This window comes from Anopheles coluzzii, chromosome 3 (genome assembly GCF_943734685.1).
Source record: "Anopheles coluzzii chromosome 3, AcolN3, whole genome shotgun sequence".
Lineage (NCBI taxonomy): Eukaryota > Metazoa > Arthropoda > Insecta > Diptera > Culicidae > Anopheles > Anopheles coluzzii.
Window position 1 is genome coordinate 7,754,802 of NC_064671.1, and position 23,651 is coordinate 7,778,452.

The window sequence follows — 23,651 nt, forward strand, 5'->3', positions numbered from 1 at the left end:
GTAGCAGGAAGATGTAATTGGAAAGTAAAACGCATTGCTGCAACGTGAGGCGCGATAAGGTTGAATGATACACACACCCTCCCCTACCAGCCTTCCGCACAACAAATAGTCAGGAGCCACATGAAGTATCCTACTTTTCGTACATTGTTTTGATCGTGACACACGGAGAAACAGAAACAGAACGAAGTAAATGTGATGATTAAACGCAACGCCGTTTGTTTTCAAATGTTGATTTATTTCGTGCGTATTAACCCGAACCAATTCGTGACCATGTATGATCGCGGTCCACCCGTCGTTGCTGATAGTTGCATTCTCTCCCATCAGCTCAGGGGAGGAGAAACGGGATATTAAGGTCATTCTGTCAGCTGGGATTAGCGACGGGGAGCATTTTTTGCTTTTTCTGCGCAATGCATCTTGCCCGAACTGTGAAAGCATTTCTCCCCCGGGGCAGTAAATGTGTCACTACAACTGCGTCCATTTTAGTGCCTTCTCTAAACGCGTCAGGGGCCTTGCTTCCTGACACTAATCAACCGTTTGTTCGTTGCATGAAGCAGTGGGGGGGGGGGGGGGGAAGTACGGCAATAAAAAAGGTGCTGAAAACGGTCCACCCGCTTCCCTTCTTCAATGGTGGTGTGCCGGGACGCGGCACGAGAATGGGCGCGCAATAAATGGCCACACAAAGACGCACCATCAACGCTGGCCGCCGTCTGAACGGGGCATCTATGCTGCATCACATACGTGTGTAGACAGTTTCAGTTCACATACACACAGACACTTTCCCCGCCGTTGTACTGTTTTTTTTTCCGCTGCCACCGCTTTTGGTCGATCACTTTCTCATAATTTCACACTGTGTTTTAAATTAAGTATCGATTTTCTTTTCTGTCGAAGCATTTTGCGGGAATGTTGTTTTTTTATGTACAAGACAAGGTCGTTGCTAAATAGTAGAACGGGAAGCATAGCGAGGAAATTCGTATAGGGATGCTAGTTCCGATAAAAAGTCCTACTTGATACGTGATTATTCATTCTAAAAAAAGGTATCGGTCATTGTGGGTAAGGTGTGACAAGTTTATTGACACACAAACTGTGTTTCCCCCGAACGCTGATAACCGGTATACTCATGAAAATTATTTGCACAAGGAAAGGTTCGTCACTATCACACTTCTAGCGTCTGTCTCAGGCGTCGCTCAAGAGGGGTTTCCATCCCTGTTGTAAGAGAGCGTGCGCCGTAGTGAGTTATAATTTGCCATTTTATCAATATTTGCCCAATCTATCACTTTTTTATCGTAAATAATAATTCTATTAAAAGAAAACAAAACAAGAAGAAACATAGTCGCACAACAAGTGGATGTATATATGATAATTTCTATCATTAAGATCTTCTTCTATTTGAATTTCACTTTAATATTCCAAAACTTCAAACTGGACAACACCAAAAACCATAATTGCATCCATTTTTCAGTCAAATAAGGCTACACAAAAAGTAAACGCAACGGTTTCTTTTTTGAATCAAACCTTCGTGAACCAAACAGTGGAACGCTAGCGCCATCTGCCTGTCGAAACTGGAAGCAAGTTAGTTTCTTTAGCGCCTTAAGGGTATGCAATGTGTACATGTTGCTGCCCCGAATGGTATGCAATTGGCGGTACATTTCGAAACGATCGTTTGATGAATGTTCAAAATTAGTTGAATCGAAATCTAAAGTCAAATGATGCGTATTTCTTCACGCTTTAAAAGACTCTTCTGGTTAGACTGTTCCTCAACATTAAGGCTAAAAAATATTGTTTTATTCCAAACGAATTTATGTCATAGAAAATGAGTATCTTAAACCTGTTCAACATCAACCCCAATTCTAACTGCTCCATTCTATTCACCCAAATAACACACTTCCTCAATCACAAACCTACAACTCAATTAATTGACACACAACCACATCCACCAACCCGCTTAAAGGGCGCTTCTCAAAACCACAACCACACCCCGAGCGCACTGACAAGCTTTTTTTTGGGACCGTCAATAATTTAATTCCATTCAGCTCATTAAGATGCAGACCCGCCTCAAAGACTTGTCCTCTCCACTCATCCCTCACATTTGCCTTGATTTGATCCCCTCGTCCCCGCCCTCCCCCCAACTCACACGCTTCCCCACTCGCCTGCAACCACAACGAATCCCGTTAATCTGCGTTCGGTTCGGTTTTCTTTCGCCCATCGAACCATCTGCGCGCACATTAAAATTATACACATTTCGTTATGACCTCTCGCACGGCCGCAGAGGCCCGGTGGCCCTAACCGGTGGGGAAAAAACATTCGGGAGACTTTTGGAGGTGCGATAGGAGGAAACAACACCACCGAAGAGAGAGAGGGGGGTAAAAATGTGCCAAAAAATCCAACCCCTCACAGGGTTTTTTTTGTTGCTTTGTTTTGTTTCGAGTTCGGCTGCTCTTGATGATGATGTAGAAAATGCGAACATGCGAAAAACGGTTAATTCGCGTCGGAAGTTGGCCGAGGGAAGGAAGCCGAGGGCACACGGCGCGAAAGAGTGTTTTCGGAAGCGTTTGGGAAAACAACAGCCGCAGCGTGTGTGCGCGTGCGCGTGCAAAGGGTTGGCTCTGTTGGAATGAGAGGAACTGCTGCTCAAGTCCAAGAGAGCTGAACAAAGCAAGCGACGAACCTGGTAAGGTTTTTTGGGGTTGTTTTTTCAGGAGTTCAGGAGAGGGGGGGGGGGGGGGCAGACATACGGGAATCCGGTTTGGATTTCTCTCAGCAAAAGCACAGTTCGACATCCGCGTTCTTGTTTCGCTCCATTCAAAAAAGTTTGTGGCATTTGGTGCATTGGCAGCGGGCACGCAGCGCGAACGGTGGTGTGGTTTGCGATGTACTGTGATTGGTGTGTAGCGGTGCTCTTTAACATTCCAATTCTAATTTTGCATTCCTTTTTCTTCTTCTCCCAAAAACAGGAGCAACTCGAAGGCTTCCTACCTGCCGAGGCAGCCACGGGACAAGCTGCACTCGGACCCGGACCATGGCAGCTACAAGCTGACGCTGACCTCGAACGAGGACTGCATCAATCACAACACGGGAGTCGGCGGCCCGAACACTACGACAAGCCCCACTACAACCACTACAAACGGTGCTGCGGGCGGCGGAGGACACGACGGATTCCCGGAGGAGATCATCACCGCCTCGCCAAAGTGTAATCTGCCGGATGTGCTTCCGCCCGGCGTGAAATATTCGCTCTACTCCACCAACAACAACAACAACAACAACAGTGTGAGCAACAACAACAGCATCAACAACCATCACAATGGTATCAAGCCGAAGCCCCACTCGGCCCCGATCATCTCCACCGCCAACAGTCTCAAGTCGCTGTTCAACTTCAGCACCTCCTCCTCCACCACCTCCACGTCCTCCTCGGACGCCGCGAAGGACCGCGATGGACCGCAGACACCTCCTACCGGGCCTCCCCCCGCGCTGGTGTTCAACGGCAATGGCAACGCGAGCCCCCCGCTCGCCCAGATCCAGGCGACCTCGCCGAAGTACACCTCCCAGTCCTCGTTCGATCTGAAGAAGACGCAAATCCTGGACACGGCCGATGTGCACGGCGGAGGGGCAATGTACCACCAGCACCAGCACCATCTACACAACGGCACAATCCTTGGCCTGCCCCAAGCGGCCCCAACCACCAACGCTAGCGCCACCGCCACGCTGACCTCGATCGCCTCCATCACCCACACGGTGGTGCCGGAGGAGATGGAACCGGTGGCGGAGGAGGAGCCGGCGGGTGACGAGCAGCATCCACTGCCCGCCGACGATACGGTACCGCCCCCGCTGCCCTCCACACCCTCCCCGGCGCTGAGCAACCACGGCAACTCTGGTCTGGTGTGGGCCACAGCACAGCCCCCAACTGTAAATAATTGCGCTGGAACTGCCGAAATGGTAGGCAATTTCGAGCAGCAGCAGCGGCAGCACCAACACGACGCCACCGTACTACCACCACCGACCGGCGCCAGTACCGTTGCAGGGGCCGAGCGGGCCCCGAACGAGCCAGCGCTAGACAGTGAAGCTTCGTCCGCCAGCACGTCCACACGCGACGACGATGCGTTGTCGTCGAACGACGCAGCAGCAGCAGCACCAGCAACAGTTCCAGTGGTTGTCGTGGCCAAAGAGCAGGAAGGAGAAAGTTGCCCCAGCACGGCCGAACCTCTCGTAAACGGTGTTGGTGTTGGTGGTGTTAGTGAGCACACAATCAGCGGATCGCCAGCGGCGCTAGAACGCGTCACGAAGGAGATCAACCTGTCGCCGGTGGCCGGTGACGCAGTGGCGTGTGAACCACCATCGCCACTCCCGCTTCAGCGGACGGAAATAGTGCTGCGCGTGCAGGCGCCCACTTCCGAGGCGGCCTCCCAAACGGACAGTGACGACGCCGGTCTGGCGCGTGGCTTTGCCGAGCTTACGATCGACTGTGGAAGGAGGGCGAAGGAGCAGCAGGACGCGACCACGGTTAGCCAGCAGTGCTCGAACGGAGCGTCGACCTCGGTTGCAACGTCGACGACCAGTCCGATTGGCAGTCCGCCCGGTACGCCACCGAGCGGTAAGGAGCAGCAGGGACAGAAGTTTTTCGCCCCCTTGTCGTCGTCGTCGTCGCCACCGCCACCGCCGCCGTCAACTCCGCGCAAGCTGCACCCGGAGGAGATCGATTGCGATAAGCTGTCGCACGATCTCGTTAGCCAACTGTCCCCGTCGGACAAGCTGCACACCATACTGGGTAAGTGTGTTGGAGGTTACCTAAAGGACTCTTACAAGTGATACGATGTGATAGGATGATCTTTGAAGGGAGTGTGAATAGTGTGAAAAGCGTGTGAGCAATCGCAATCGAGATGTTTTAGATATCGTTTTCCCTCGCAGTAACAAAATGGACTTATAATTACACATGCTCGATCCGTGCGGTGGTGGGTGGTACATTTCACGGATGGTTTATGGATACATTTCCATTTCCAACGATCCTAATAAAACTGTCCCAACCCCCAACTTCGTGCGAAAGTGGAACAAAAGCCGTCGACCAAAAGGGCAATAAAAGAGATTTTCGTTCAATTTCCCCGCAGTAAAGCAACAAAACAAGAGGGGGGAAAAAAGGGTACCAGCGGCACTACTCTAACTTGCTTTATGATGATGGGTGGTATAGGTGGTAACAATGCGCCACCAAGTTTTCCCACCTTTTTTGGGTTTGATGATGGCGATTGTCCTCCCCCTTGGATGTGCAAAACAAGCATTAAACGAGTACGATCGCGATAAAATCGAAAGTTTGTTTTGGAAAGAAGGCTCTAACAGGGAAATAATAATAGCACGGAAAAAAGCCCTTACCCCGGTGTAGGGAAAATGGTAAACAATATTGCGATGTGTGTGTGTATGTGTACTTGTACATAGGTGTGTAGGAAAAGCAAACACCCAAACACGGGCTGTAACACCCAATAATGCGTTTAATAGCGGACGTTGGAAAATGAAATGAAAAACTGTACCTCAAAAAACGTTGATTGGAGGCGGTATTGGAGGTAGAGAAAGTAGTAGGTACAGGCAGGCAGTTGCGAGAAATGGAGGAAAAAAATCACCGTTAATTTGAAAATTTGTTTCCGTTGTCGATTAGGTTTAGGGTCTTTCATGTGAGTAAAAGTGGAAAAAGTGGATGTCTTTTTCCCTTTTGGAAGATCTCAAAGTGAGTCGATAAATCAGGTGGGCTTATCCAGTGCAATTTGATGTCTTAAAACGAAAATAGGAAGAAAACCTGGTTTGACAGTTAGATCCATAACAAACTGGATGCTTTGATGCTTTTTCTATGGATTCACTCCTAACGCTATCCAAAATTTTCACAATTTTACTCGATATTTGAGATCAATCGGTGGTCTGTTGAACAGGACCAAAGGATATATGCGCAGGCACGCTGATAAATTCCTCACTTTCTGTATAAAATCATATTGGATTCGGTTGGTACACTGCTCCTTGCTTGCTGGCAGAAAAGATTCAATAATTGTTGCCCATGTATCAGATTTGGCGAAAGAAATGTTCTTTTTTGGAATCTATAGCCTTCAAATCTTCGTTTCAATCCAAGAACTGGCTGCCACGTAAGTTTTTTTGCTTCTTTCTTCGTGCTATAAGCACGAATGCTTGACTATAAGCCCACCTGATATATACACTCACTTTGGAAGATCTTTATGCATTGAGTTTCTAGAAGTTTCTGCCTCTCTCAGGTTGTGTTAGATCCAAGTAACCCGAGTAGATCCATGGTGTACTAAGGCCCTGGTCTGAGGAGATCTTGCAGTATGAGCAAACTGTCTCATTGCAGCCAATAATGGCTACTGTGGCGTTTTATGAAACCATTAACACCACGCAATGTGACGAAGTTCCTCTATTGTTGTTGTTTCCCCCTTTCTGCGGATAAGATCGAATGAGTTGGAGGGAAAAAAGCTCCCCCAATATTGCACACTTCTAAGCCACACAAAAAGCCTTACGCGTGTAATCGTGAGAGACTTGTTGTTTTGGGGAGCGGGAGGTTGTTATGCAAAGTGTGTGGGAGTTCACACAGTTAAGACTGAGATCAACGGCTTCCGACTCCCCAGACGTTACACCAAGCTGACGCAGACACCTACCTACCTCGTGTTTTTAATATCTATTCTCTCTCCCTCATGACAGCGCCGAAAACATTCAAATCCTCGTCGGACTACGTGTCCGACCTGTTCAACATCCAGATCGCACCGCGACCGCTCAAGAAGGATGCCTCGACCGCAACGCCAACGGAAACGACGGGTGGCGGTACACCGAAAAGGTAAGCAGAGTGGTTCTAGCAGTATCTCTGGAGTGTTGGGGAGTAGCCCTGAATTAAGCTGTTTTGTTTTTCGCCGATTACTTACGAGCTTTTCCCAAACAATCTGTTTTCTAAACCACTGCCAGCCCGCTCGATATTCTGACGTCCAGCTCGACCTACTTTCAAATCTCGGAACCGAAGGCCAAGCTGATGACGCGCTACAGCCGCGAGATGACCCTGATCAACGGTGATTGCTGTGATCTGACCAAGAAGAAGGTAAGTCACCGAAGCGGGGGGATTATGGGGAGATAGAGAGAGAGAGAGAGAGAGGGAGAGAGAGTGACCATGTGTGTGAGGGCTAAACTGGTGCGAGGTTGCGGAGAAGGCACGTCCTTCACATGGTGGTCGTGGTCGTGTGGAATGTTAGCGGATAGAAATGGAAAGTAATGCAATTACGCCGCCCCGTGCCCCTTTACTTGAAAAGCAATTGTTTTCTACAGTTGGTTGGTTGGAAGTACGGTGCGATATACTGGTCAAGAGGCTCTAATTCGAGACCTCTGCACTGTAATTGTAACAAACATCCACTTTCGGTGGACATTCGGAGAAGATAATTCAGCGAAAGCTGTGTGTGTGTTTGTGTCTGTCTCTCACGCCTCGCAATCGTGAATCGGAAGTGCGTGTGCCGCATCAGAATGTGAATGTGTACGCCCTTTTTTTCTCCTGTGTCTGTGTCGTGTAGGAGCAAACTGCCTCAACGAAAGCAAACGCCGCTCGTGGGACATATGGGTCGTATGGCTTGAATCACTAGCGGCGGCGTGCGTACCTCTTTCCCACAAACCATTTCAAACCTACACGAGCGTGTGCGAGCGCGCGCGCGCTCTCGGGCTCATGCATTTGTTGCCATGGTGTTTTGTCATCGCTGCGGAGAGCCCGTCATAGAGCAGGAGGCGACGACCGCATTGGTGCGCTGTTGTTCTCGCTTCGCTTGGATGCTGCTCTCGGGCTTGCTCACTGCCACACGAGCTGACGAGCTGAGCGGCTGGCTTCGCTTATAATGCCCGTGCTCTTATCGTGCCTTATCGATGTCATCGAAAACAGTCGCTAATGGCAGGCGATCTTTATCGATTACAGCATCCCAGCGGCAGCAGCTGGTAAGTAAGTGCAAAGGGGAAGAAGCCGTAAAAAAAAACCAAGTGACTGGAAGTGTTGTGCAAATAGTGTGTGACTGCTTAGCTGAAAGACCAAGCTAAACCAAACACACCAACTCCTCAGGGCACCTCCTGAACCCGTAGTTCTTCCTTTGCATTGCGGGTTATATTAAAGTGAATATTTGTGTAGGATGTTGTCACCATTGTGTGTGTGTGTTGTTGTTGGGATCGCTGATGAAAAATTGCTTCCGATGTTTGTTCCGACGCGTTAGGCGTTAGGTGTCTGCAAGCAATCTTCAGTTCTATTTGAGTTGGAGGTTGCTGCTGGCTGATCTGGGTGATGTAATGTTTGATGCGCGATGGACGAATTTTGAAGTGTTGTTTGCCGCTTGAAACCTTGAATGAAGAATTGATTAACAAACAAATACTCCAGCAAACTCTGGTTAAACTTTGTGGCGGAATGATCACAAGATTGACATAAAATATTTGAAAGTGTCGCGAGTTTGAAGGCTTGAATGTGGAATTTTGAAGTTTTAGAGAAGGGCTAGATTAGTCTGGAATATGTCTCTTTAACTCTCTGTGGCTGCGATCACGATCGTATGTTGTAAGATCTTCAGGTGCTAATAGAAGATGAACCTCAAACACTCTAATTTCCTGATGTCTTCTTCAAGGCTTTTTGTGGAAGGTTTCAAGTCAGGTCAGTGCTCTAGTAAAGTCCGCTGTTGTACTCCCTTGTAAAATGTAAAATAAGTTACGTATCCAAAGCTCCAGCGGTGCTCCTATGCCATCTACACTCTCCCCCCCCAAAGAAGCTTGCATAATCTCTCTTCCCTTTTGTTCGATTTCATCCCACTTTGTAACGCTTGATTTTACAACGCTTTATCCGAAATTTGCCACACTGGAAGCGTTGCTTTACGCTCAATTCCAAACCAATCGGTAACGTTTTCCATCTCTCTCAAAAGAGAGCAACCGCTAACAAGCCTCACCAGACCGTAACGTGGGGAATTTCAGCATTTTGGGGGGGGGGGGTTCGATCACCCAAAACAGGAATGATATATTAATTACGCCATCTCCCCTTTTTCTGCAGGAGGAACTCGTCCAACGTCTTGGCAAGAAGCTACTAGTCCTAACGAACGAGCAAACGAACATCGCGGAAGAGAGCAACGCGAACGATCTGCTCGGCAACGATGTGGCGCTAAAGGTGACGCAAAAGGTGCGCCCGGCCGACGCGTCCAAGTTCCGCTCGTACGTCGACGATGTTGGGTACATCACGATGCTGCTCCTATCGCTATCCGGCCGACTAGCGCGCACCGACAACGCACTGCACATGATCGATGCCAACCATCCGGATAAGGTAAGTACCGATCGATTGATCGGGTCGGGTCGGGTCGGGTCAGCTCTTGATACTAATTATGCCTGTGCCCTTTCTCCTGTGCGCTTTAGAAGATCCTGGAAGCGAAACGGGAACGACTGCTGGAGCAGCTGGACGAGGCGAAGCAGCTGAAGGACGACATCGATCAGCGCGGCGCCACGATCGCCCGCATCCTCGAGCAGTCGCTCACGATCGAGGAGTACGCCGACTACGACTATTTCATCAACATGAAGGCGAAGCTGATCGTGGACTCGCGCGAGATCGCCGACAAGATAAAGCTCGGCGAGGAGCAGCTGGCCGCGCTGAAGGATACGCTCGTGCAGAGTGAATGCTAGGAGGGTGTGATCATGATCGCGTGCGCGTGTTATGTTTTTGGCTGTTTTTTTTTCTATCGTCCCGACGAGGTGTTGTGTGGGGTGGAGTAGTTTTAAGCGCGAACAGAGTTAGGACCGACCGGCAAGTCGGTGCATTTTGTAAATAAGGCGTAAGCGAGGAGATACGGTATCCTATCCAGTTTTCTTTTGTTTCTTTCTTTCTTTGATTTATGTAAATTAGTCAAAGTGTGTCCTGGGCCGGACACAAAGCCGTTTGCTGCGCATATTAGTAGCGAACAGTTAGCGCTCCACACAAGGAAGCTCCAATGTAGTAGATATTCTAATTATCCTTTTCCTTCGTTTTGCTCTTCTTTTACCCACTTTCTCCTTGCCCCCTTTGTTTCTCTGCTGTCTCTTGAACGGATCAAGTTCTTGCATTTCAACGGTGTGAAGTTGAAATTCAAAGAGTGTTGCACCACTTTCCCATTATAGGGTTTTCCAGGAGTTCTTACAGCTGTGTGGACACTTTATTGACCTTTTCTTACGTGAAATGAATTTAATGTAATGGGAATTGGACTCTATAGCACTCTTGTTAGATACATTCAACAGGATTTGTCTGTCGAATAAGGATGCCATAGAATCCAATTACCATCCTATGAGGGTTTACTTCCAATAGGAAAGAGTCAAGGAAGTGCCCCACAACTATGAGAACCCCTTGAAAACCCTGTAAACCTTCCATAACAACAATACTCCCCTTTTTTCCCCCAAATGCACCCTTCTAGTTTCTTTTTTCCTACCCTACTATTTCCTAATTAAGAATATTTAGTATTTTATGTTTATTCCGCCCAGTTCCGTGTGATTTATTAGCATTCTTGTTTGTGTGTGTGCGTGCGTGTGTGGGTTTTGTTTGCTTTTGTTCTTTTCTTAAAAAAAAACCCCGCATATTAAAAGTCTCCATTTGGCGTAAAATGGTGCTGAAAAAGCGAAGAGTGCGAATCAGCGCTTAATCGATAAGAATGTAAAGAGAGCAAAGCAAATTACAAAATGTCGAAAATGAAAAATGCAAAACATAACATATTAAAAATGGAAAATAGGATATGATAAGGAAAATGATAAGGAGCGATTTACGGTTAATTGGACCGAAAGTCGTGCAATGCAATGCTTAGCAGAGCGCAATATGAATATGAGAAGCGAACGCAAAAAATGGAACAAGAAAGAAGGTGGTAGAAAATGTGATTTTATCGGAAATAATTATTTGATTTGTGCGCTAACTGTGTTGTGCAACAAACACAACAATCTGGATTGTCCGAGTTTAACGAAAAAACGGCGCGAATGCAAGTGCGCTTTCCGTTTAGCGTTTAGCTAGTTTTTATTAAAGTATGAAAGTAAAGCATTCGGATTTTAGAGCAAGCAACAGAGTAAAGGGCGACAGAGTTGTTGTAGAACTAGATCTTATTATATTACTTTTAATAGGTGTCTTCTTTCTCGGCCCCTCTTCCCGTACCGTACGGGAATGTGTATTTAGTGCGTTTCTTATTTTGTTTGTTTTTTTTTTTTGTGCGCTCACATTCAATGTGTTTGTGTCAATCTGTTTCAACACATCCGCATCGTTTTCTCTTATAGACGTTAATACAAAGCCTGCCTGCGCCCTTAACACATGCCTATACACATATAATCCTTAGATGTGTCCCGGGACGCAACCGCAATATAAGAATAACCCAGACACAGATACTCCTTCCCCTCTATTTCCTTAATTCAAGTTCTTTTAGGTGAGCTTTTCTCGTTCGCTGAACAGAATTATTGTTCCAACTTGTGTTTACTTATAATTAATGGGGCGCGCAACCGTATATAACGCAGCCCCCCACACCCCTCTCTGCGCGCGCAGAAGTAAGAAGAAATAGGAGGAATGCGAAATATCAATTAAAAAAAAACGAGTTTAAAAACAAAACTTATCCCCCGTTTGTGCTGTTTTTCTCACACTTTCATTTGCCTTCCCTATCCGAAACGGCGGCGGCTTTGAGGACGCGCCACCTGGAGTAGATTTCATCCCAATCGAGATACGCACCGACGATGTGCCGGGTGTTTCCCGCCGTATCCGTGTACCCCGTCCGCCCGTGCACCATCCGAACGTTGCTGAACGTAAGAATGTCGCCCGGGGCCGTCTTGAAGCTGACCGCTTCCCGGTGCAGGATCTTCACGAAGCGCTGCATCGCCCGGTACCACGGTTCGACGCGATCGATCGGCACGCTGAAGTGGCTGTCGCGCTGTGGCACACTGTGATTGATCCGCTCCAAGCGTCCATCGCGGTCGATACTGCACAAAGTAGGCACATTTATCAGTCAATTAAACATTTATCGTCCGGAAAAGAGGAACATACCATATAACGGGCGCCCGGTAGATGCTGTGAAACGTGCCCGCTTCGTCCGCGCCCAGATCGCTCCAGTCGACCAACGTTTCGCTCAGCAGCCGAAAGTCCTCCGGATGGTGCTGGCGGAGCTGCTCCGCAACGTAAAACCCGTCGGCGATGAGGTTTTCGCCGCCGGTTGGGTTGGACGATTGCACCAGACAGTGTAGCAGATTGCAGCCCGGTTTGTAGTCGTAGTAGGGCAGGTCGGTGTGCATTTGCAGTGGGGTGGAAAGGTACGCGACGTTGCTGGTGCCTTCCTTTGCCTTCACGATGAATTCCTCGCTTTTTTGAAAACAATAAAAAAGGTACTATTATTTGAATTTATTCATGTCAGCTTATTCCACAGCATGAGCTATATAGGATTTTCTAGAAGTTCTCATAGCTGTGGGACACTTAATTGACTCTTTTTTGCGTGAAATGAACATAATGTAATGGGAATTGGACTCTATAGCATCCTTGTTGGACACATCTAATATGAATATGTACATGCACACAAATCTAATGGGAACATATGAAGTTCACATAAGAAAGAGTCCAGGAAGTGTCCCACAACTATGAGAACCCCTGAAAAACCCTGAAATTAAAGAAAAAAAATATTGAAGCTAAAAAACGCTTTTTATGCACATAACTTTTTTTGTACACCCAACACAACAATGCTCGTGTAGCGTCTACCTTGACGTACTGAAACGTGTAAACACACCTTAAGCTTCAACAAGCGAGGCGAAACCTACGAGAGAATGAGCAATGCTTTTCTCGCTCTCACCACGATCTCTTCTCTGTCGCTCTCACTGACCTACGCCAACAAGCGCGTGGCGCGAAAGTGTAGACACGTGTTTGATTGCATTTGTTTGGATATTTTGCGAGAATTATTCATGTTTGTGTATAATATTACTAAAACAAAATTGCTCTTTGTAATTAACAATCCATTTACTCACCCATAATGCGTTTTACGGATGAATCCAACCCGATCGGCCAACCGGCGACACTCGTTCTCCGTCAGTGGTGCTCCCTTGATCATCACCATGCCGTACGCAATCAACGCCTCAATCCACTGCCGCAGCGCTCCATCATCCGCCAGCACCTGCTCGAACGAAAACTCCTTCAGCACCCCGCCGAACCCGGCCGCACCCCAAACCACCGGCTCGGGACGATACCATTCCCGCAGATACCGCTCCGTATCGGCGCCTCGGAAGCTTCTGCCCAAAAGCCACCCCAACTCGTACACCGACCGCCCATGCGCCTCACCATCCCCCCACTGCACTTCCAGCGAGCGCCCACCGTCCAGCACACCCACGCGCACCACGTTCACCCCGTCCACATCGAACCGTTCCCAGTCGAGCACGCGGCTCGTCGAACCGCCGTGGAAGCACCGCTCACACTGACAGTTATCGCGCAGCCAAACGGCGGGAAACTCGTACCGCTGCTCCGTCGCGCCACCATCATCGGCGAGCAGGACCGTCACCACTACACGCGACCGGTTCGCATCGAAGGTGGCTTCGCTTATCTGCAACGACGAGGATGGCGCTGATGACGTCGCTACAGTGTGGTGGTTCTCTTCTACCAAACCGGACTTTGTCCTCGCACGACGATCTTCACCGGTCTCGCGATCAGCGGGCAGAGGTGGCGCGGATGACGATGCGTTTCGCACCGTACCGGAACTGGTCCGCGTTTGGTGCGTTGCGTGATTGCGATTGAGAAAATTAAAAATAGAGGCCGATTGTGTTGCTGCTCTTGTGGCGATGGTAGGTTGATGCGCTAAGAGTGTTGACACACCACCGCCGAGGACCGCACGGTTGAGCGTTGCTAAGCAGCGTACAAGTGACATGCTTCTTTTACGAGGGTTTTGACGAACAATTTCAGGGTTCAAAGGCACTAAGTATCACTTAAATAACTTTTTTTATTAATATTGTCACTACATAGAGTCACAAAACACTCCTTTTCATAGCTTAAAAGGCTTAGTGGTATTCACCAAAACACTTCTTGGTCACAGTCCCGACCGTCTCGTGCTTGCGTGTTGCACGAGCGAAAGCCGAACGATAACTGAACGAAAAGCGGCGCAAGTCACTGGGTCAAACGATGATGCCAAGGCAGGCGCCTGACATTCACGGTGCTGTTGTACACAACACTCGCGGCACTGTAATCACTCAATCCACCTAAGAGCTCGTCAGTGCAAGCCGGGAGAAGTATATACGTGTTTAAAAAAAAGTAACTTTTCAATGAGCGAAAAGATGAAATCGAAGAGCGCTTGATAAAAAACGCCTATAGTTATACAATCTGCACTACAAATCTGCCTTCTTATGATATTGTTAATGGCTTGTTTGCATAGTTTAAGACAGTAGAAAGCTTAGCAGCTCCGTGCGCGACCCCATAGAAACCAGAGTCCATCTTTTATCTGCCATTTGCTTTCCCAAACAGTACGATAAACAAATAACCAGATAAGACTGAGGCCTTTCTCAAACACAAGCAAACATTCCCCCTTCCCGTTTGTGTAAGATAAAAACCCACTTCTTTCGGACTCTGCAAAGCGCACACACACAGAGAGAGACCACAAACACCGGCGGGGGCAAAAAGCCATCTTGGTTGTTCCACATTTTTTTAATCATTTTTTGTTACAAAAAAGACAATAATCGATCACGGTTTTTTGTTTTTTGTTTTTCTCTCTTTTCATTCTTGTGTGTGTGTTTGTGTTTTTTTGTTTGTTTTCTTCTTCTTTTTCTGTTGTTGTTTTTACTTTCTGCTTCTACTTTTCTTGTTGCATCCTCTTTCGTTATTTTTAAATCTCGGGGGTTTGTTCTGTGTATGTATGTATGCATTGTGTGCTTTGTATAGTGTATTTTTGTGTTTGCATCTTTTTTACTGCTGTGTGTTTGTTATCTTTTTCCTTGTTGGCTTACTCTATCTCTCTCTTTTTTGTATCTGTTTATCTGTTTCTTCTTTGTTATGTTTAGCTTGAATGTTTGTTTCGTTTCCTATCCCATTTCTGTGTTTCATTAACTTATGTGTGTGTATGTGGTTGTGTTTACTTTAATTTCTTACTTGCTAGTTTTTTTTTGTTTTTTGTTAATGTTAATATTTATCTCTTTTCTCTCATCTACCGTCCGATCGTCCATCCACCCTGCCGTCTAGTTCTAAATGTGCTGCTTAACTATTACTTATTCTTTACATGCTTTTCCTCCTGCTTTACTGTAAGGATTTTACTTATTTTATTTGTTATGTGTGTGTGTGTTTTTTTTTCGGTGAGAAGAGGAAAAGGATTAAAGGGAAGATGGGAGGGAGGGAAGGGGATAGAGGAACAAATAAACAATACTAAATAGTCATCCGGTACACATACATAGTTGCATCAGTTTTGCAAACTCAATCGGTTTTTCTTTTCTTTCTTCACCAATTGTATTTCAACGTTCTGCAATTATGTTTTATGGGTTAGTTTTTCTTTTTTTGTTTTGCTTTACCTTTAGCATTACAGTTCGGTTTTGTATTAATCTGTAGGTTTTATTCTCTTCTCTTTATTTTTCTCTCTCTCTCTTTCATTTCCCCGTATTATTCCTTCAAAATACACGTTTCTTTTAGCACGTGTTTTCTGTTTTCTTAATTATTCTTAACACATTAGCATGGAGAATAATGTTCGCCTTTGTTTGTTTTTTGTTTGTTTGTTTGTTGTTTCGCACATATTTCTCATTCACACGCCGCATACACTCGCGCACACCTTAATATAGGATTACAATAATTAGAATAATCATGAATCATGAATAATATGTGTATGTGTATGTGTGTTTAGTGAGTTGAGGGGCAATTTTTCACAATAAAAACTGTTCGAGTGTACGAGTGTAATGCAATAATTATGTGTCTCGTTCCTCGTAATAGTTTTAATAATGATGATTTTCATAATCATAATGTTGTTTTTAAAGCGTTAATGATAGTGCTATAATAATAATGATAATAATAAGCAGCGCAGATGAATGATGCTTCTGTGCAGCAAACATACAAGAAAACAATCTTCTCCTCCTCCACCACTCATCGTAGTAGCCGGGGTATCGCTTGTCAAAAACCAAGAAACATAATTCAATATGATTATTCGTTTACATCGTATTGTTCTCATACAACAATCAAGAGTAAGAGCAATCAAAACAAAGCAATTTATCAGATTTATAGTTTTCCAGTTTTCATACTTTTAGCCAAACTGTTTCACTCTTTTTCTCTCTTCCCTTCTACGCTAATTTCGCTTGCAGCTACTACTTTTTGCAGTCCAAAACCAGTTCATTTTTTCACCAAAGCTTAGCTTTAGTTCGGTGTTTTATTACTTTTCTTGTTGTTGCAATTTCAATCTTTCCTGTTCACATTCAGTGCCGATTTGTTTTAATTTATTCATTTTTGTTTGCTGTTCGCTTGCTGATTTCATCACTTTGTTTTATGCTTTTCTTAAGCAAGTGTTTTTCGTTTTTTTTTTTTTGTTGGAAATTTGCTCTTCAATGTTACTTCCTTCTTCCGTACTTTGTACGCGTTTTTGTTACACCTTTTTTTCATTACTTCATAGCCAAATCCATCAATTTTGATTCATGTTGTCTCTTCTTTCTTTGACACACTGGCTGTCAGTTTTTACAAGGAAAATTTAAAGCAATCGCTTGTTTAATTTTTAATTTAAAATAATTACTAACTTAATCAGCCTACCGCACAATATATGAATGATATGAGCCTATGTATAATGGTGTGTGTGTGTGTGTGAGAGATGAGTAAAGGTATGTGGATGTATTGTTTGGTTTTTGGTAATAAGAAAAAAAACCAACAAAAACTTAAACCCATCGTGCGCGCCCCTTCGCTTACATATCGCCCAACGGGGTCATTTGTGAACGTATTTTAATTATCAAATAAATGAGGTAGAAAATTATAATCGACGTTCATGTAATTTATTATACTTGTAGAAGCCTAACGTGTACTACACGATCGCTACCTCCCTCTACAGGGTGTGTGTGTGGATCTGTTTTGGTTGTATATCCATAAATTTAAACCCAATTTGGAGACAACAACTCATACCCCAACATCGAATAAGGATTTGTGTCTGTGTGGATGTGGTCAGGTGGGTGTGTTCAACCCCAAAAACCCTTTTCTCTGCTTATACATGTGTGACGTATCCACGCTTTATAGTGCTGCTATCTCTGTACTACTAACACTAAGAAACACTATCGCAATCGTATTTTAAACCCAAAAAAAAACACGATCGAGGGAACGTAACGATCGTGTCGATCCCAACTCATACACGCTCGCGCCTTCCCATTTCTCTCTCTCTCTTTCTCTCAATTACGTTACATTTGCGGGGCCTTTTGTTTTTTTGCAGTATTATTATTACAGTGTGTATTAACACACACGCATACACGCGATGGCACACACGGGCGAGATAGGTACTGTGTCCTTGTTTGCTGGGGAGCGAGGGGAAGGAGGAGGGACTTAAAATGACTTCAAGTATACTATTATTAACTGGGGACACGACGGTCAAGTGGGAAACAAAAAGCAAACCAAAAACCAAAGAAAACGGGAACCACCGTACACTTGATATTCGAGGTATTTACTGGTGTGTGCTGGATTATTAGGCTCTACTTTACTTTACACTGCGCTTCCTATTGCTGGAGGTGCAGGAGGAACAACTTAAGTTTTTTTGGACTTTAATCTCACTGGAAATTAGACCGCACACGTTGTGGGAAATGCGCACGTGATTTTCTCTTCCTTTCTCTCTCTCTCTTACTCCTCTTTCCTTACACAGCAGTGTGGCGAACATACACATACACACATTTGAGCAAACAGGATCATTCCATCGTTCCGTTCCGTTGCCGAGTTCCAAAACGTCGTCTCACTCATCATTCTAATCGTGTTTGGAAACATTCAAAGGTCGTAGGTCGTAGGTAGTGTGTGATTAGTAAACGTTAAACACTGACGAGAAGCTTTCATCGCTCTATAACCCCTCACTCTCTCTCTCTCTCTCTTTTCAACAGCTTTTCTCTTTCTTTTCTTTGCTTCTTACTTAGCAACTTCTATGTTTTTAGCAAATAGTATTTAACCTCTTTGCATCTCTCTCTCTCTCTCTCTCTCCCTCTCTGCAACGATGTGTTAAATAGTTTAGTGTGTGTGTGTGTTTTTTTTTTACTTTCCTTTCTTCTCTTTTAACATTACTTTTCATTACATGCTTTCTTTTCTTCTCTCTTTGAACAACTTTGTTTGTTATACTGTTTCCCCAGTTCATTTGTTTCCTCCACTGCCGTTTCTCTTTCTCCCTTGTTTGACTTTACTATTTTTCTTTTCTGCTTTTTCCTCCCACTCTTTTCTGGTGTGGTTTGCTCCTGTTTATGTTTAAGTTAAATCTTCTGTTTGTAGACTTTACTCTCTTTTGCTTTATAACACTGGTTTAGATGCTCTGGGGGAGAAAGGGATACGGAGGGGAAATGGGAAAACCCCCCCCGAGGTCAACTGTCTATTTGTTTTACCATAAATTGTGTATGAGTTGATTTTGTTTCTTCTTTTCTTTAGTTGTATTTTTACTTCTGCTTTTATTTGTTTGTTTCATCTTGTTTTCCAACTTCCAAACTCAATTCCTGCCAACTGCTTTGTTTTCTTCTCTTTCTGTTTCTCTCTCTATCTTTTATTTCTTTTATATCCAATATGAAAATTCATTTTTATTCTGTTTTTTTGCTGTCTTCAATCAGCTTCACTCGTTTCATTCACGTTTTCTTTTGTTTAATACACGAACCACTCGGTTTTAGAACATTTAATGAACATCAGGTCTGTTATGTGTTGCGCTCTTTTTCTCCATTTTCATCTTTCATCATCATTGTTGCATTTGCTCATTCTCATTTGTAACAGAACAGATTATAGCAGTGTACAAAGAGCATTACTGAAGAGTGGCATTCACAATAAGGGGTAAGAAGAAGAAGAAAAGGTACTTCACAATATACATTTGAATTCTTGTAAATGTTACAAGACAAACGTGCTCAGTAAGGGCGTTGTTTTTCTTTTCTATGGACAAGGACGTTTACTATTGCTATTGAACGAGTTTAGTGTTTCTTTTCTTCTTTACGTTAACGCAATTGTACAAGAAGCAAATAAACCTTTTAATGGAATTAAAGTATGATGATAATTAAAAGCTATCAAATAAAGTTACAAAAACTTATAACGTACTACAATCCTTCCCCAGCTATTGTTTAGTACGCACAGAGAAGTAGCTACAGTAGAATAATGCATAGGAAATGAAAAAAACAAATTGAAATATTGATCACACTTTTGCTTGGTACAAAAAGAAATCAGAATACAAAATAAACGTTTCAACTATTGCTTCTATTGTATTGAATGTATGTGTGTGTGTGTTTGGCTATGGCGTTTGTATGAGTGTGGTAAAATGGTGTGGTATTGTAGAGTTAATATGGTAATATTGTGTTGGAAGTTGCTCTGGTTGCTCTATTGGTATATAGGACGGTGTGCATCACACCTAATACTATTGCAGGTTTTGGTCTGTTTGTGTTTGTTTTGGTAAGCTGTTGGAGGTTGGTTGTGTAGGTGTATCCGCGGTATAGAATGTGTAACTTTTTGGGAGTTTGTAACGGGCAGCGCACTCACTGTACAGGAGCATTTGTATGTCGTGACCGTGCCGTGCCGTAGCTAATATCCTGGTCAGCATCTGCACACTCACAAAACACACGCATTCTTCTTCTTCTTCGCTTCTTGTTTTTTGTTTGTTCAATCGTCTAGTTGTTCAACAGTTGAATATTGCTATCACACACCAACATCTATTTGAACTACAGCTTTGTACCGATCGGTGTAAGGCTTCACTCAACGCAAATCAACGCAGGTCAAACATGGAAAAGTAACAGAAAGAATAAGGATAATGATAAGAAATTTCGAATAAATACGTTAAAACCAGTAAGTAACCCATAATGGCTCATCAAACGTGTAGAATATGATCTAAAAGAGCAAGAAAATAGAAGAAAATTATAAAAAAAAACCAACAAAACCAAACTATCTTTGTATTGAACAAACCAATAAGATCATTCTAAACAATTTAGCCTTTTTAAGTGTACGCCTTTGTTTCGTACGCCTGGAGGTAGCTTCAAACATGCAGCGGGCTGACCAAGATTCGTGTGCACTACCGACAGGACGACATGAAGCTTTGTTACAGAGATTAGCGCGAGCTATTATCGAACATATTTGGTGTAAAGTATGTGTGTGAGTAGATGGTAGAAAACATAAAAAGCTACTCCAACTACTAACAATAAACCTTTTCTCCCTTACAATAGGGAATTACTTGTGCTATGTGTGTCGGGTTGGGTAAGGTTGGTGTGCAACTAGTAAACATGTAGTAAACCGGTCAAATTAAACCTCTTAGTTAATGGAATCATACGAGTAGCTGTGTGTGTGTTTGTGTAGATTGGCTTTACTGTGCCTTGAAAGGAACAATTATTACCCCCATTCGCTTCTACCACCCACTAACGATCGCTGTCCTCTTCTCTTACGTTAACAGTAGTGCTCCTCGTCATAATCTTTAACTGTGTCCTTCCTACGCCCTTCTCTGACTGTTTTAAATCTGCGTTTCGAAAATCTGTTCAACCATCCCCGACTATTCGACAGATCTCTTTCACTCGCTGTCTCGTTTAAATGTACATCCAACTGAAACTGTTTGTTGTATTCTTTTGTTTTGTTCTTACTACCGGGACACATCTTACTTCTATTAGTGTTTCTCTCTTCAGCGCCATTATCAGTAGCTGTTGTGTAGCGTTAAACAGGAAAATAAAATCACACTCAAACCACTCCCGCCGCCCGAGTCCTAACTACCTCTGATTAGGGTTGTGGCAGGAGTTGATTGTTGATTGTGGATTGTGTGGTTGTGTGTGTGTTTGTGGATCGGGAGGGTTCACGTTGTTGTTCTGGAAGAATGTTTGGCAAACGGTTTGATTGTTCATGTTCTACCCATTTCGCTTTCGGCTTTCGCCGCCCTGCCTCACACTCAATGCAGCCGTCCGTAGTCGTATTAAGTAGTGTCAGGGGCATTTGAGGTTACTTCTTTTGGGGGAAAAAAGCGGAGCGTTCGATCGTCCTGTTACTACCGCACAGTCTGAGCACGAGGATTACCCTACATACTTATCTATTTTATAGTTTGAACTGAATCACCTGAACGGAATGCGGGGAGGGTGGAAGAATGCACTGACCGACCGCTGACAATCTTTGACAAGATTTGTGTGCCCCCTACGGGGTTCGCCATCAGCAGCATTCTTCTTTAATCTCATACGTACGTGTGTGTGTCGTGTAGTGTGCTTATGGATTTTGGTTATTATGTTTGCGTTTTCATGCACGGCAGTATCATGTTGCGTTTTTTTCTTCTAGATGAACGTTTCTATTTGTACAGCCGCCTCACTCACAGAAAAAGAGCGCCGACGGCTGTAGCTGAACTTATCGGGCATCTGAGCAGATTTCATTGTTTGTTACACATCTCACATGTGTTCTTCCTGTGTGTGTGTTTGTGTTTTAACACTTCAGTTTGTTTGCTTTTTTTATAATTTGCATCATTTGTTTTACATCTTTTGTAATCTAAAGTACCTTTCCTAAAGGATGTTTTCTATATATATTGCATAATTAGGGGTTTTAACTTGTCTTTTTCTTCTTCTATTTGTATTGTGCACACTTTTCTCTCTATCTCTCATTCTTTTCTTTCGTATTGTTGTCTGTTATGTAGTTATGTATTTATGTATGTTCTGTGGAAGCAATCGATACAGGTAATGTTCCGGTTTTGTTTAGATTTGTAGACTTTTGTAAGAGTTTTGTATCTTTCCGTTTCCGTTTCACGTGTCAATGGGGTTCTTTCTTTTTTCCTTTCTCTTTTTTCTCTCCTTCAATTCTTTGCCAGAATGGCAAAACACGTTCTGTACAAACAGGTATCTGTGTCAAATGGGAAACACAACAGTCCAAACAACCACGGTGCATCCACCGGTTCCAGGGTTCAATATGCTGGCGTACGCTTTCGACAAATCATTAGCCAAACCGAAACGTCGAACAAAAAAAGAGTCAATACATACACAGACAAATCACAAACGGAGAAGCTTTCATCGTAAGCTTTTTGGGGTTGCACTGGAAACTGCGTTCGAATGCGGCTTACCTCTTACGTAAATGTATCGTTGCTAAACAAAATGCTAAACCTACAAACACTACCTACTGCCCGTTAGAGCAATACGTTATGATCTACATGTTCGAACTGTACACATAATCATCATCATCATCATCACTAGTCGGTCTCGCCCGTATCCTGTTTTTCGTCTCGTTCTCGTTTCTGATGTAGCTATATCTGCTGCGAAATAAAACTGGAGGTATTGAAGTTTGTTGTTTTTTTTTGCTTCGTTATTTTTGCTTTGTTCAATATTCCTTGTAGCGGTTGCACTAGTTAATTGGCCGTTTTGTTTCTGCGTGTTCCACTGTATGTCGTGTTACTGTACGCACTATGATTCGTTAACTTGTTATCCTGTGGTTTGTGTGTGTGTGTTCGTTCACGTTGTTCTGGAGGTGGTGCAAAACTTTAACTGTTATTTGCAAGGAGTTTACCCTCCCGTTCGCGACTATTTCAGTGTTGTTTTGCTTTCAATTTTGATGGTTGACCGGGTTGTTGCTTTGTAAAAACCGAAAAGTGGATATGTTTCTAGTCTTTGTTTGCTCTAGTCTGTTCAACGCCGTGCTCTGCCCGGTAGTGCGTTTGATGGAAACGAAACTGTTCACTCCGAATACGTACTTTCCTGTACAAAAGTCCCGAAATGCTTCACGCTAGAACCCAAACTGCTTTACACAACTCAAACATGGTGACGCCACACCATGTACGCTTCTGGCGTACTTTCACTGCTAGGAGTGTATGTGTGTTTATATATAATAGGGCAATATGCCTCCTCAGTACTCGCGCTTGACACTCTCACGTTCACGCAGGGTTTCATCCTTTTTCATACACGCAAATCCCACTCATTCCATCGTTTTATATGTTTTGCTCATCTTACGCACTATATCAAACATATACCACACACACGGCTACCCTTTTTCCTCTCCAATCCTTATCCAACTAAAAGGTCTTACGATTAAAATGGGTTTTTTATAGTTAGCTTAGCTGTGTGTGTGTTTGTTGTTTCTCTCTCTCTCTCTGTTTTCACTCTCTGCTATCAGTTCCCATCTTCACCTGTTGCGATGAAGCTTTACACGCACGAGCGCACATACACACAAATTCGTTTCTGTTTTTCGATTCCCATTTGCTTATCTACCGCACGCCAGAGAGAGAGAGGGAGCGTACGGTATAAATGTTAAATAGTACGTTAAAAACAGTGCGCGCTGCTTTTCCTGTCTTCCCATCGCCGACGGTCATCATCTGTGGTGTACAGGAGATCGATAGAATGGTGCACAGGCAGCACACGCTTAGCGCAGATTCGCCAACGTTTTCTTGATCCTGAGGGATGACAGCCGGGCGGCCGGATGCTGATACCAGCATTCCTTCATCACCTTCGAGATTGCGTGCAGCGTGTCGCAGGCAATCCAGCGGCTCGGTATGCTGGGACGATGCTGGTCCACGCAGACTACCTGTTAGGGTGAAGGAAAAGAAGGGAACGAACAGGTGTTACAA

At 44.5% G+C, this 23,651-nt stretch overlaps 3 protein-coding genes across 7 annotated transcripts in view; 1 reads left to right on the forward strand and 2 right to left on the reverse strand.

Annotated features, from left to right (window-relative positions):
- LOC120954896 (protein Shroom) overlaps positions 1-11,572 on the forward strand; it is a 181,084-nt gene extending 169,512 nt beyond the window's left edge. The window contains exons 8-12 of one of the 2 annotated variants that reach the window (XM_040375201.2): positions 2,952-4,759; positions 6,679-6,811; positions 6,937-7,066; positions 9,026-9,292; positions 9,382-11,572. In XM_040375201.2, coding sequence (XP_040231135.2) covers positions 2,952-4,759; positions 6,679-6,811; positions 6,937-7,066; positions 9,026-9,292; positions 9,382-9,645 — 2,602 coding nt within the window. In that variant the 3' untranslated portion in view covers positions 9,646-11,572. The remainder of the gene's footprint in view (positions 1-2,951; positions 4,760-6,678; positions 6,812-6,936; positions 7,067-9,025; positions 9,293-9,381) is intronic. The other variant, XM_040375202.2, reaches the window with a different exon arrangement.
- On the reverse strand, positions 11,059-14,189 carry LOC120954899 (gamma-butyrobetaine dioxygenase-like). The gene is made up of 3 exons (XM_040375210.2): positions 12,967-14,189; positions 12,002-12,313; positions 11,059-11,937 (listed from the first exon to the last, which is right to left on the reverse strand). Exons 1-3 carry the CDS (start codon positions 13,854-13,856, stop codon positions 11,607-11,609), a joined length of 1,533 nt encoding a protein of 510 aa, XP_040231144.2. The 5' UTR covers positions 13,857-14,189; the 3' UTR covers positions 11,059-11,606.
- Positions 14,190-14,607: 418 nt separating this feature from the next.
- The window catches only part of LOC120954898 (TGF-beta receptor type-1), an 85,636-nt gene continuing 76,592 nt past the window's right edge, over positions 14,608-23,651 (reverse strand). For all 4 annotated transcript variants that reach the window (XM_049609490.1, XM_049609488.1, XM_040375206.2 and 1 more), the window contains exon 9: positions 14,608-23,608. In XM_049609490.1, the coding sequence (XP_049465447.1) occupies positions 23,447-23,608 (162 nt within the window). In that variant the 3' untranslated portion in view covers positions 14,608-23,446. The remainder of the gene's footprint in view (positions 23,609-23,651) is intronic.

Coding starts and splice junctions, on each gene's coding strand:
- LOC120954899 (XM_040375210.2), bottom strand. CDS start 13,856: ATGTCACTTGTACGCTGCTTAGCAACGCTCAACCGTGCGGTCCTCGGC. Junction 12,314..12,966: donor ATCCGTAAAACGCATTATGG/GTGAGTAAATGG, acceptor TTTTCAAAAAAG/CGAGGAATTCATCGTGAAGG. Junction 11,938..12,001: donor TACCGGGCGCCCGTTATATG/GTATGTTCCTCT, acceptor TACTTTGTGCAG/TATCGACCGCGATGGACGCT.